This window comes from Lutjanus erythropterus, chromosome 17 (genome assembly GCF_056507025.1).
Source record: "Lutjanus erythropterus isolate fLutEry1 chromosome 17, fLutEry1.hap2, whole genome shotgun sequence".
Taxonomy (NCBI): Eukaryota; Metazoa; Chordata; class Actinopteri; order Lutjaniformes; family Lutjanidae; genus Lutjanus; species Lutjanus erythropterus.
The window spans coordinates 14788415-14801472 of record NC_139333.1 but is presented as its reverse complement, the minus strand read 5'-3'; the positions used below and the strand labels follow the sequence as shown (position 1 = coordinate 14801472).

Here is a 13058-nt window from a genome sequence, read left to right as displayed (position 1 = left end):
TGGTTGGTCATCCACGTCTTTGACTGAAATACACCAACAAGTACTGGATGAAATTTGGTACAAACATTCATGCTTCCCAGAGGATGAATCTTCATGACTTTGGTGAACTCCTAGCTTTTCTTCACCAGCACAAGGTTCGTATTTTTATTTTTAATTTAGACTTTTCCACAACAGTTGCATGGATCATCATGAAAATGTCAGTCTCTCCAGTGCTTCGCTTTAACAGCATTCCCATCAGTTGCAGCAGAACCTTGTGTTTAGTGTTAATTAGCAGATGTTAGTATGCTAACAAGCTAAAATAACAGTGAACACAGTAAACACATTAGCATTGTCACTGTGAGCATGTTAGCATGCTGATGTTAGCATTTTTCTCCAAGCACTCCTGTACTGCACATTATATCGCACATGTGATTAAAATTACGACCATTATGTTAGCAAATGTTAGCATACTAGCACTCTTTTGCCTGTCTTACATTACACCTAATGTGATAAACTGATTTGGATTTTGGACTGTTGGTCAGATAAAACAAGATATTTGTGTCTATGTGACAAAACCATAGACAGAACATTTTACGTTTTATTAGAAATTTAAAGTACCAAGTTTCATTGCTCTGGCTGTTGACAGCTTAGCGTCCCTGACTGTTAACTCCCAGGTAATCCAAAATTTGGAAAAGAGGTGGAGCGTATGAAGCAGCTACATAGTGGCTAAGCATCTGTGACGTTTTACACCTGTCAGTCAAAGCGGTCGCTCCCCTAATTATGCATAACTTAAAGCCTGAATATAATTTAAACAGGTGAGTTATATAAAAGTTCACCCCCACACAGTTGTCATGAGGGAAATTAGCCAAACCAAAACTGCTTTTTTTGTAGCAGGATGTATTTAATATTTATGTCTGTTGTAAAGTTGGACGGTTTAATGTTGCGGTCTGTGGAGACTGACCCACTTTTGGAGACAGCCTCAACTGGCCATTTGATGAACCTGCTGTTTTTGAGACTTAGATGTTGGCTTCACTTTCAGCCCTGGAGGTTGCTGCTTGGTCTGTGCTCTGTGTGTGTGTGTGTGTGTGTGTGTGGTGTGGAGTAAGTTCAGTCGGATTTGGATACAAATAAATGATTCCATTTACAATATGGACTTTTATTATAGATATTATTAATGTATTTGCCTGCAAAAAAGTTCTACCCACCAAAAATTTAACCAGCAGACATCTCATCAAGAGTAGCCCACTTCCTCTGGAAAACCACAGACCTGGCAACCCTGCTTCTAGGAAATTATGATGAGCACTTTTTGTACCTTTTTCTGGTGTTTTATAGACCAACAATTAATTGATTGATTAATCAAATGAATAATAAACAGATGCATTAATTTATCAATAATGAAAATAATAATTAGCTGCAGTCCTAATTTTAATGTAATAGAAATCACAGTGCAGTGATGTACAGTACAGTACAGCAGTGCTTGGAGGAGTTTAGCATATTAGCTTTTAGCTCCAAGCACTGCTGTGTTTAAGTACATCCTCAATGAGCTGCTAGAATGGCTGTAGGCCTTTAAAGGGATAGTTCACCCAAAAATGAAAATTCAGTCATCATCTAAACACCCTCATGCTGCTATAGTTTGATGGGAAAACAGCATCGCTGGAAGAGAATGGTGACTAGTTTTCAAACTTAAAAAAACAACAGGGAGAGAGAAAAACAAAACAAAACATAAAATGCCTCCATATTGCTCATCTGGTGTAATCCATGTCACCTAAAACCCCAACATGCCAAGCTGACTTGAAAGATGTCATTTACACCATGTTTTAAGCCAAAATCTTCACTGTAGATCTTAAGCCTGGACACATTAACGTGTGTGTGTGTGTGTGTGCACTGTCTTAACAGTGTGTATAGCCTGACGTGGTCCAAACCACATGCTGGGACTGTGGAATATGCCAGATAAGCAGGAGGCATATTATGTGTTTTTTTCCATTTGAAAACTGGTCACCATTTACTTATATTGTTCGAGAGATTCTGTAACACTGTTTTCCTGTGAAACAAACTAAAAAACTAAACCCGACCTTCAATCGGCATAAGGGTGAGTAGATAATGACTGAATTTTCGTTTTTGGGATATTGCAGTGCAGAACAGCCTTCAAATGTTCATTACTGCTAGTTTGGATGCATAATTCTCCTATAAAAGCAATACTTAAAAAAAAAGATATTCCAAAAGAAATGGCTCTTGTTATGAACGCTCTGAAATAGGACAACCTGAGCAGCCAATAGTAACAGCCTCTTTAAGGGTTTAAAAGACCTCAGAGAAAATAATTAGGGATATTTTTTGCTTTGATTTTGCTGAAGTCATTGGAGGCTTTAGCTCTCATTACAGCCGATCACACTGTGTATTTCTTTGGCTCGAGGCCTCTCCCTCCAGTGTTTTGCTCTTCCTGCTGTCTCCGCTCCGCTGCCTGACAACAGCATGCACTTTAAATCCCTGCAGCTTACACACTATCACAGTACGGACAACTGCATTAATACTTCCTCTTATTTTTTTTCCCCCTCTCATCTGCTAAACGGAAAAACCCAATCTCTCCTCAGTGACTAAGCTCTCTGGATATCTCTCACTTTTGACACTCATTCTCTCCCCACAAAGGACAAAATCTCTTTAATCTCCACTGCTGCTCTTTATCTCTGCAGAACGACAATGAAAACATGTTGCATGCATTGTGTCTTTATTATGAATGTGCTGCAGAAGTATAATATTCCAAGTGCCAGCTTTTCTTTGTAATTTTTCAACTTCTATCATCATACATTAATAAAAATCCACAACATGCCAATAACCACAAAGATTATAGAAGCCCGGTGGTGATACAATGACTGTCAGGAGGCTAGCCGACAGCTTCTGTGCCTAACTACTTATAATGCTAACTCATATCAACTAGAGAATTATCACAATATTGAGATTTATATCTGCAGAATACATCAACCGTTGATTACAATTAAATTTACATATTAAGTACTAACAGAGGGAAAGAAATGCCATATTAATCATTACAGAAAATTGTCTGCAGGTGTTAACTCATGATGAGAAATTATAGTGTTTCTGTACATGATTCAAAATCCAGGATATAGTAAATAAATAAGGAGATAAATTGATCCATTCTTGATGAAACCCAGTTGTTTCAGATCACAGTGAGAATCACAGGTAGATAATAAAGATTAGAGGTTAGTTACGGATACACAGGAGCTATAATAATAATAAACAATCAACCAGATTTGAAAATTAGCTCTATTCATATCTCACACCCATAAAACCATGGTCCCCTGAACCAGTTCTACAAACTAACCATCAAAACATCCTACTGTGTATCACAACATAATGGGCATATTTTAAAGGGATTGTTCAGGTCTTTTGAAGTGGGGTCCAGTTCGGAGAAGCAGTGAGGGTCCCAGTGAAGGAAGCTACGCTGTGAACCACTGTGGACAGGGTCAGCAACTAAATGTATTTTAGCCCCTTAAAAAAAACATCCACCTAAAAAATAAATAAATATCAGTTCAAGATATTTAGATATTATCACCGCTTCACTTTGCAACTGATATATAAGCCAAATATTTAGGGATGGATCTAGTGAAATTTTCATGGAATGACATGTCGCCTTTAAAGGGTGGCAGAAATACATATATGCTGATTTGATTGCAACAAAATCACATAAATCAATATATGCTTGGAAAAGCCCACAAATGAAGACATTCTAACTCAAAGTGCTATTGTGGCACATAGAAATATCTGAAGGTGGCATTAGAAAATCAATTAACTGTTTTATTTCCAAATCTCATTATCCTGAATACATGCCCTTTTTCACTGAATATAAGCCCATCACTTAGCTTAAAATTTGGCCACAAGAGATCATTAAATTATATGCATTAAACTTGACAGCCCATAGATCCTCTATGCAGTTTTTTCCAACAGATTTCTGAAATACAATTTAAAGTGATTCGTATTGTCAAATATTGCTTTCTTTTAGAAGTTAGGAATTGGCTTTTGGACATCAGAGTTTCACTCTTGTAAATTTCCAACCTGATACAACTTTTCATTTTAAATATTTTTGAATTAGACTGTCCAAAACTTGGGTGGTAGCATTTTTTGAACCCAAACTATCCTTCTAATATACCGAAGTCAATCAATGACACAATTAAACTAATTGTTCTAAGCAGCAGTAGACCAGCAACTCCCATGTTCTGCGAGGTAAAATTACTCGGAGTCTCGTTGCTTTGAGAGAGCAACATTTGGCTTATAAAAAATAGTGGTTTCCCATCAGAAAAGGGTGTCTCAGCAATGAAAACCAATTTCTTTTGTTAGGCAGACCTTTTTTAAATGGCAAAAATATATTTAGCTCGTGACCCTGGCCACAGCAGTACATTACTTAGCTTCCTACACCAGCACTCCTGCTGCTTCTCCAAACTGGGGGCTTGTCGACTGCCATCTACTGTAGGTAATAGACTGACTAACGATAAGTACCTCATACAACTCCACTTCAAAAAATCCAAACTATCCCTTCGATGTGTTCAGTGCTGTTTAAGGAGTTTGTCAATGGTCAGAAATGCCACAGTTTGTTTGGTTTGAAAGTCCAGGCTCTCTGTGGATGCAGACAGAGGCTGCAGCCACATCTTTGACTGCAATAACAAGCTATTTAATTTGTTAACCAAATAGTGATGCCCGTATGCACACAACACTACCACCATCCGTCAACTGCGGCACAGCACTTCAAGAGTATCCCACTATGAAATGGTTTCTCTGTTTCAAAATTATGTTTTACAAACATTATCAAAAGAGGAGGTTATAGATGACATAGCATAATTTAAGTATCTTGCTACAGTGAACATGTACCCTTCCCCCCGGCTCACAGTGGTCAGTGGTGTAGAGCAGATAAACAGTAAAAGCGCAGCAGAGTACAAACATTTTTGATGTTCCTCTCTACAACAGCAATTCTGTGATCAGAGTTGGGTCTTTACAAAGCAAGAAAACTTTGCCTCTAAATTCTTTTTTGGCACATATTTCTTCCTTGCAGTGATGACTGTGCCGTCCGTGTGAGACTTTCCATAATCCCTTCCATTTTAGCACCCATAGCTAGTCCTTGGTAAGCCTCTTTTTCATCCTCTTTTTGCCACCCGTACGCTCACTCTCAAACACAAGATGTATGGCAGGGAGTCATGAGAACCACACAGAGGAGAGGAGAGAGTCTGAAAACGAAGAGGACATAACAGTGATTCAAAGTGTTTTCTTCTCTGTGAGGGTGAATTTATGCTCTGTGATTCCAACGCAACACAAATCCCAGAGCCTCTCCACACGTATCCGAGGGGATTTAACGGCAAGATGAAGCTCTGATGCTGTCCTGTCGGTGCGGTGAAGGGTGGACTTTTTGGCGGACATTTTGTTGGCGCTGAAGCTGGGAGGCCATCCCGCCCCGTTTCACGTTCTGTAACCATCTCCACTGGTCTCCCCCGTGCTCCAGTCCACCTTGTCTGAGTCAGTTCTGCAGGGTGATGATGGGTTTCTCTGAGAGTTTGTGTCTTTCTCGAGAATCGTTCTGAATGCGTTGACCAGAATACGAAGGGACTGATTAGACTCCCTTCTCCATCTAACACCAGACGGACATACCCCCCCACCCCCACCCTCCCCGATTCAGAGCAGCAGCATTTGCATATTTTATTTTCTTCCATTAGCAAAAGGGATTTATATAGATTACAGAAATATAAGTAAGCACTGTAATATCGGGTGCATATTTGTCACACATCCAGGTAATGACTAGGCGGTAAAGACGGTGGTGCAGGTGCGGGCCAGACGGTCAGTTGTCATATCCAGTTTCATCCTGGGATGAAACTCAGGTTTTCACATTTACTAAAAAAAGGAAAAGGAAGCGTATTAGTTGAAGAGTGATATATTACTGCAACTTAATATGGATGTATAAACTTTCACAGACCACAGAGGACAGTTACATAATGAGAAAAACAAGGATTGTCGAGTCCCAGAGCCCTTAAACTCAGCTTGTGTGTACAAATGCTCTCCCAGTCATTACGATAATTAGGACATCTCTTTGCTTAATGAGACCTAACAGGCTGTGTGCATTCAAAAACAAAGTACAGATCTGCTTGAACTGAAATGAAAAGGCAAAGAATCATTTAACTGACTGACCCTTCATGCTCATATTCAAAGCGACAGTTCAAGTGAAAATCAAAAACATATTTTTTACTCTAACTATTTATCCATCTAGATTGGTTTGGGGTGAGCTGATGAGTTTTGGAGATCTCTACATGTCTGCGTTTCTTGAATATAATGGAACTACATGGCGCTTCGCTTATGGTGCCCAAAGGTTAAAAAAAAAATACATTTGAGCCGTCTCTTTCCAAAAATCATGACCTGGTTATTCAAGCTAATGCACAGACCTTGTTGTGAGCAGTTTCATGAAGGAACTACTTTCTTTCTACCAAGTTCCACCCTCCAACCATATCACCATGGAGAAGGAAGCATGAATCTACATTCTAAAAATTACAAATCTAGAGGCCTACATAACTATAGTTTTCAAAGTCAAAGTGTCTTAGTGTTACATCTGATCCCACCCTCTCTTTTGATCAACATGTTATTGGGACATTGCTCCAATCAGGTCCTTACTGTTCACGGGAACGCAGATATCTTAATTCACGCTTTTGTTTCACCCAGACTTGATTACTGAAATACTTTGGTATCCGATGTGTCAGTACCAGAAATCTTCAAATGATTCAGAGTGCTGCAGCCAGAATTTAACTCACAACAATCTCAGCTTCACTTCATTGACTTCCTGTTCATGTCAGATCACTTAAAGACTTCCTATCTCTCTGGTCTCATTAAACTTTAGGTCCCATCACCCTTTAGGTGCTCTTCAATCTCAGATTACTGGCCTATAATATCTAAGAAGATGAATATTGTACTTGTAGTATTAAATTAAGTACTTAGATAAAAGTAAAACACAGTATTCTACATTATTACTACACTACTTTCCCAAATAATATTTGGATTCAGCTGCATTCCTAATAGATCAACACTTACTTCTATGTAGTGATTCGGTTGGCAGCTGCAGTTCAGTAGAAACAAAATAGTTCCTATATGAAACTGCTCACAATAAGGTCTGTAGATTATCTTGAGTAACTGGGTCATGATTTCTGAGAGGAGACATTGCTGTTGAGAAATACACTTTAGTCCCTGGCTTTTATAGAGCATTTGCCTGAGAATTCAAATGAAATGCTTTGACAATCTGTCATATCAAATATTATAGCCGATATTTATATTGGCAACAAATTTACAATATGTCCAAAATTTGACAACTCAAACAAAAACAATCTAGATGGATAAACAGCACTACAGTTAGGAGAAAAAAAATATATTTTTGATTTGGGGTCAACTGTCCCTTTAAATATATAATGCTGCAAAATGACAAATTACTATTCCCTGTCTTTACAAGTCACTAATAAGTAATAATCACTGATCTGTTATCAGAATCCCTTTATTTTCCAGGTACAATAAATGTACATTTATTTGTCTTGTGAGCATGTCAACAACTCACACACTGACATACATTATATATAAGATATGTATACATATGGTACAGGGACAACAAGACTTCACATATTGTACAAGCAAACAGGGCAAGGCATACAACAGACAACAGACTACACATATCACTCTACAGATACACACACAGCAATCTGAGGCATGCAGTCGGTTACAGCTCGAGGCTGGAGGCCACCCGTGCAAACGGAGAAAAACATGTCATAAAATGTAGATTTGACTGATGCAAATGTGATTAATATGTTCTGATCTTTGTGTAGCGCTGTCATAGTTCCTACAGGCTAAAGTGCTGCAGTGTATAAAGACGTGTGCAGGCATTGTAACTAGTGCAATGTTGTGCAAACATGGATGGCCAGAATCTCAGTGAATACAGTCAGATTGTGCAAACAGAGCTAAATGTTGTACTGTGATGGGATCAACAGAGACAGTAGCAGGTTTGTGGGCCAGGAGGATCAGGATTCAAGAAAAAACAGAAAAGGAGGAGTTCAGGAGGACAAGTCAGTACACAGGGGGGCAAAGAGGGTAGAGGTTAAGGTTTAAAGGTCAGATTTGGGACACTCACTGGCCAGGTTGACAATGCAGGCGATGATAATGACCGTCCCTCCTACTAGTGACACCATGGAGAGCATCTTCGCCACTCGTCCCAGACGTACAGCACCATCCAGGTTTCCCTGCTCGAGACTGTTCTTCGACTGATGGAGAAGATTGAACCATCTGTTAGCTTGGGTCTGACATGGATGCATATTTTAAAAAAAATCAACAAAAAAACCTGAAATTCAGTCCCCATTAAAGGACCAGTGTGTGGGATTTAGTGGCTTTAAGTGGTGAGCTTAGAGATTGCAAACATGTTGCCTCACCCTCCCCTTCCAACCATGTGGGAGAAACTATGGCGGCCGCAAAAACACAAAAGGCCGTATCCACAGTAGGGCCTGACCAATACTGTATTTTTGCATCACAGAATACAGAATATACAAAATAAGCTCTGTAGACTTTAAAAGCCAGACTTCATAAGAATTCTTGTTTCTTACAGAAAGTCTTACATGAAAGCAGCATTTTGTAAAATCTGGCCGGTCAATTTTCTTTTACGGGCAAAGGCAAAAAATAAGTGAATGAAAAAAAAAAAGAAAAAAATATCAGTTTAAGACAGAGTTAACGCTAAAGGGCCGAATTTATTCTTTCCTGACAATTAAAAGTAACATTAATACTGTTTTAGTATTATTGGAATAATTTTGTTGTGTTCATTCTTTAAATGTCACCAAAATGCAGGAAACAAAGTCTCTGAAACTCAATTTTTTTGGTATCAAAAGCAAACACAAAGTTTAATTTTATGTTCATCAATGCTAACAGCAGTCACAAATATCTCAAAACAAATAACAATAATAATGATAAAATGATGTTTAAATATAAAAAATGTATATGAATCAGTATCAAAATTTATGTGCATTACTGGCAATTTATGTTGCCTTGTATACAACTATATGGATAGTGATGTTGCACATACTAGTACGCTAGCTCACTGCATTTCTAATTCATAAAAACCTCACAGTTGCAAATATTTATAATGTAGATAATGTAAATACTTTTATATATGTATTACAATATATTCTTTATAGTGTATATTTTATAGATATTGTATGGATATATATATATATTATTATCTAAGGGTATATGTTTCTTGTACTGTTTTAGCAAGCTAAGAAGTGAACATTTTATTTTATTTTTAACTTTAACAATAAACTTTATGGTCCAAAATGACATCGGAGTGATTAAACACTAAACTTTCACTGTATTTTAATAATTTTAAATAACTATACACAAATAACAGATAATAAATGTAGATATATAAACCTGAAAAGGTTTAAAAGCATAAAATACACAGAAAATTCTGTCTGTAGAAGCAACAAATAAAAAGAATCTGCATGATTTTGTGTTTAAAAACTACAGTTTTCATACAGGCACATATGCTTATACCAATATAGCTGTGACAGAGCAGTGTGCAACATGGCGGACCCCATGGAAGAGGACCTGTGCCCTCTGTAGATACAAACAACACAATAATTCTTATATTTAGGTGATTATACAACGATTGAAAATATACTTCCCCCATAAATCTCCATAAATGTTACACACTGGACCTTTAAACAACAAATCTACCATTATTGAAAATATAAGAACAGTCAGAAATAACAATCCAAACAAACAATCTTGTTCTTACCATGATGGAGTAGACAAATCCCACGATGTTGATGGGCCACACGGGGCAGAAGCAGGCCAGCACGGATAGGAGGAGGTAGTCTTTAACTTTGGTCCGGTCCAAGGGCGGGTTGGTGGCGATGCTGGAGTGGCGAGAAAGCGACGGCCTGGGTGAGAAGGCGGTGTAGCCGATGGAGCTTGCCCTGCTCCCCTTCCTGGTCTTGCCGTGATGGGGGTAAGAGATGGAGTGCTGTCTTCTGGGAGGAGAGGAGATGACTGGGGAGGTGCTCTCTGCTGGCGCTGGGTGGATCCCGTTACCTACACAAGGGATGAAAAGGACGGGGAAATGTTTGACACGCTGGAAGAGGTAGATGTGTGTGCACTCTCTCTCTTTCGTGCACTGGAAACTGACTTGCCCGGGGTTAGCTGACTCAGCAGCTGTTTTACCCCCCTCCACCACCCTGCTGCCGTAATATGAGGTCAAACTCAGTCACTTACTGTTCTTCAGCTTCTCGTTGATGACTATGACTAGCTCTCCTTTGGATTTGCTGCGGGGAGGCCGTGTGCCGGCCGGGCTGCTGCTGCTGCTGCTGATGAGTTGTTCACCTCGGACTGGTAGGCACGACTCGGAGAGGGGGGCTTGGCTCGCCAGAGAGGCCTCCTGGTCCAGCAGCGACGGTTGTTCCTCCCCTGGCCAAATGGCAGGACATGCCATCATGTTCACAGCCATGCTGACAGCAGAATCAAGCCTCTCTGTTTGTGGTCCAGTCCTGTGTGTGCTGCCTGTGGTTACACCTGGGGGCAGAAAATGCTTTTAACCATCTTGGTAAACAGAAAGCTTCACACTCCAATCTGCTAGGAACCATAGGAAAATAACTGGGGTGGGTTGAAAAGGGAGGGGCTTGTATTTTTTCTTTTTTATCAGATAAAAGGTGTGTTTACCATGAGGACAACATTTCTCTGTAGATGTTTAAATTTATTAAACTAGAAGCTAAAATCATCAATGTGTCTGTTTTGAGAACCAAAACAGTCCTTGATCGTTTTCATTACTAGTGAATTAATTTGTATTGGTAGTGTGAGCATCCAGTAACTCCTAACTTGACTTTTGACACAGAACAGAGAAACAGTAAATCAATCTCAGAACCCATTGGCTATTGTTTGACATCTATTTAGCCTCTGAGGGCAGCGGCCAGTGTTTCAGGCTTCCAGCGAAGCCAGCAGATATCCCGGTAACAGATACCTAGACTGAAACTTCCTCTTGCGTTTACAGTCTGATTAACAACTTGAGATGCAAGAAGGGAGTTGAAGGCTAATCTCTATAAACAGATAATTGTATATAAATGCAAAAAAGCTAAATCATCATTAGGCAGTAGGTGTTAGATCCCAAGATTGCATTTCAGCCATTGTTCCACCTCTTTCGCTCTCCACGCAGGCTGTTTACCTGCATGTAACCAAAGCTCAGTCAAACATGATTGGTCAGTACAAACCAGAATGCTTCCAACAGGCTACTAAAACTGTGTCCCTTTCACACAGATTCTGCATTTATATGTAGATGTATAAAAAATGTTAAATGTGTTGTAGTAAGCCACAGCTCATGGTTCAAAAATAAATAATGTTGGTGGTAGAGGTCCATTGTGGGTAATGCAGGTTGCAGGTTTTGACCAAAGAAACTATAAAAAAAAATAATTTATTGTTTACTTGGTTTTGACAGGGAAGAAGGAATGTGTCTTATACCAAAATACAATATCTCTGGTTCTGCTGCATCAATTTTGAGCATTATTTAACTGTTCAGCTCGAGTCCAATAAGAATTATAGTAGTGACATTCTGAAGCATTGCTTTAAATCACAATACACTGCATGAAATTATCATTCAGTAATGTGGTGTTAGTTAGAAGTATTGGGGGAAGGATACTGCAGTTTTTTTATAAGTCAAGGGGATGTCCAAGGTTCAGCACTTGCTTCTCACTGTAACAACTGTTATACAGTCCCAAAACACATTCAGCTTTAGCCGATTTACAGTTTGGATCCAGGCTCAATATCACGATAAGCCTCTTTATAATCCACTCTGACTTCAGATAACATTTATCCTTTTTTATATATATATATATTTAAATCATTCCTTCTGTCTATTCAAGTGTAAATAAACAGACTCGAGGCAAACATAAAAAAACACGCATGTCTCACTGTAAATCAGGCCTCGGGGCTCTTATTAAAATAGCAGATGACTGGCTATATCAGGTAACACAAAAAAAAGCAGGTCACAATGACATGAGGAGTACAAAGGCATGGCAGATGGAGGCAGGTTCCTTTGAAAGGATAGTGGCGGCCATGGTCTCCGCGCAGGTGTGTACATACCATTATTCCTTCATGTGTACACAGGCGCTAACTAGCATATGGTGGCCAGGTTGGTGAAGGTAAAACAAAAGGTAAAAGGACAGAGCAGAGAAAGGAGGAAGACAAAGGAAAGATAGTCGGGTGGACGAGTGAAGGAGGAGGGGTGTTTATTAATTAGCCTGCTGCTGCTGCTGGTGGTGATTTGGATTCAGTGGATGTGAGCTGCTTCAGTGCGATGATAAGCAGAAAAATAACATGCAGCTGAGCTTGCATTTAAAGCAAACTATGACTTAATTGTAATACAATACACGATTATACAGGAGGGAAATAAGGTGGCTATGGAGATAACTCAAACTGACCTTTTTAATCCAGCCGGAGCGTCCCTGGATTTGGCATCGTGGTAACGATATTCTCAGGGGAAAAAACACACAATCAGCATCAGACACGACCAAACATCTCCTCTGCAGCTGAAATATGCCTGCAAACATGCGCCGTTTCGACAAAAACAAAAAAAAACAAAACAAAAAAAACCCCGAGAATATCCCGTGAAAAACTGGAGAAACGAGAGTGCGCTTCGGTAGCGTAGTGCGCCGTTGGGATGGATGGATGGAGAGGGAGTCTCCTGTTGGATGGCAGGGTGGATCAGGGAGGAGGGGTGTGTGTGAAATGAAAAGTGAAATCTACCAGACTACGTGATGTGGGAGAAGGAGGAGGAGGAGGGAGCGCTGGATTATAGCATCCTCCTCTTTCTCACCCCCCCGCCACAAAAATAGCTTCTAACACTGAATATTTGTCCAGTGATTCTGCAGAACAGTAGACTGTGATGCAGAGTGTCCTCCTGTCTCCGCCTCGCAGAGGACAAGAGTTCACAAATGAGCCCAATTATGTGTTCAAACCAGAAACAGTTGACAATAACTACTGTAGTCTCTACAGACGGTGAGTGATCAGAGACGGTTCAG

General features: G+C 39.6%; 1 protein-coding gene across 2 annotated transcripts; it reads right to left on the bottom strand.

Annotated features, from left to right (window-relative positions):
* Nucleotides 1–5130: 5130 nt before the first annotated feature.
* prrt2 (proline-rich transmembrane protein 2) lies at nt 5131–12885 on the bottom strand. 2 transcript variants are annotated; one of them, XM_084740312.1, is made up of 5 exons: nt 12459–12875; nt 10264–10560; nt 9788–10083; nt 8135–8264; nt 5131–5868 (listed from the first exon to the last, which is right to left on the bottom strand). In XM_084740312.1, exons 2-5 carry the CDS (start codon nt 10493–10495, stop codon nt 5852–5854), a joined length of 675 nt encoding a protein of 224 aa, XP_084596438.1. In that variant the 5' UTR covers nt 10496–10560; nt 12459–12875; the 3' UTR covers nt 5131–5851. The 2 variants fall into 2 exon arrangements, with proteins under 2 accessions (XP_084596438.1, XP_084596437.1); XM_084740311.1 differs by lacking the exon at nt 5131–5868 and having other exon boundaries at nt 7290–8264; nt 12459–12885.
* Between the last annotated feature and the right edge of the window lie 173 nt (nt 12886–13058).

Bases quoted from the DNA above. Each gene is read 5' to 3' on its own strand.
- prrt2 (XM_084740311.1), bottom strand. From the start codon at position 10,495: ATGGCTGTGAACATGATGGCATGTCCTGCCATTTGGCCAGGGGAGGAA. The intron at 10,084-10,263 runs GTAAGTGACTGA...TCCCTTGTGTAG, and splicing joins CAACGAGAAGCTGAAGAACA to GTAACGGGATCCACCCAGCG. The intron at 8,265-9,787 runs GTAAGAACAAGA...CTTCTCCATCAG, and splicing joins GATTTGTCTACTCCATCATG to TCGAAGAACAGTCTCGAGCA.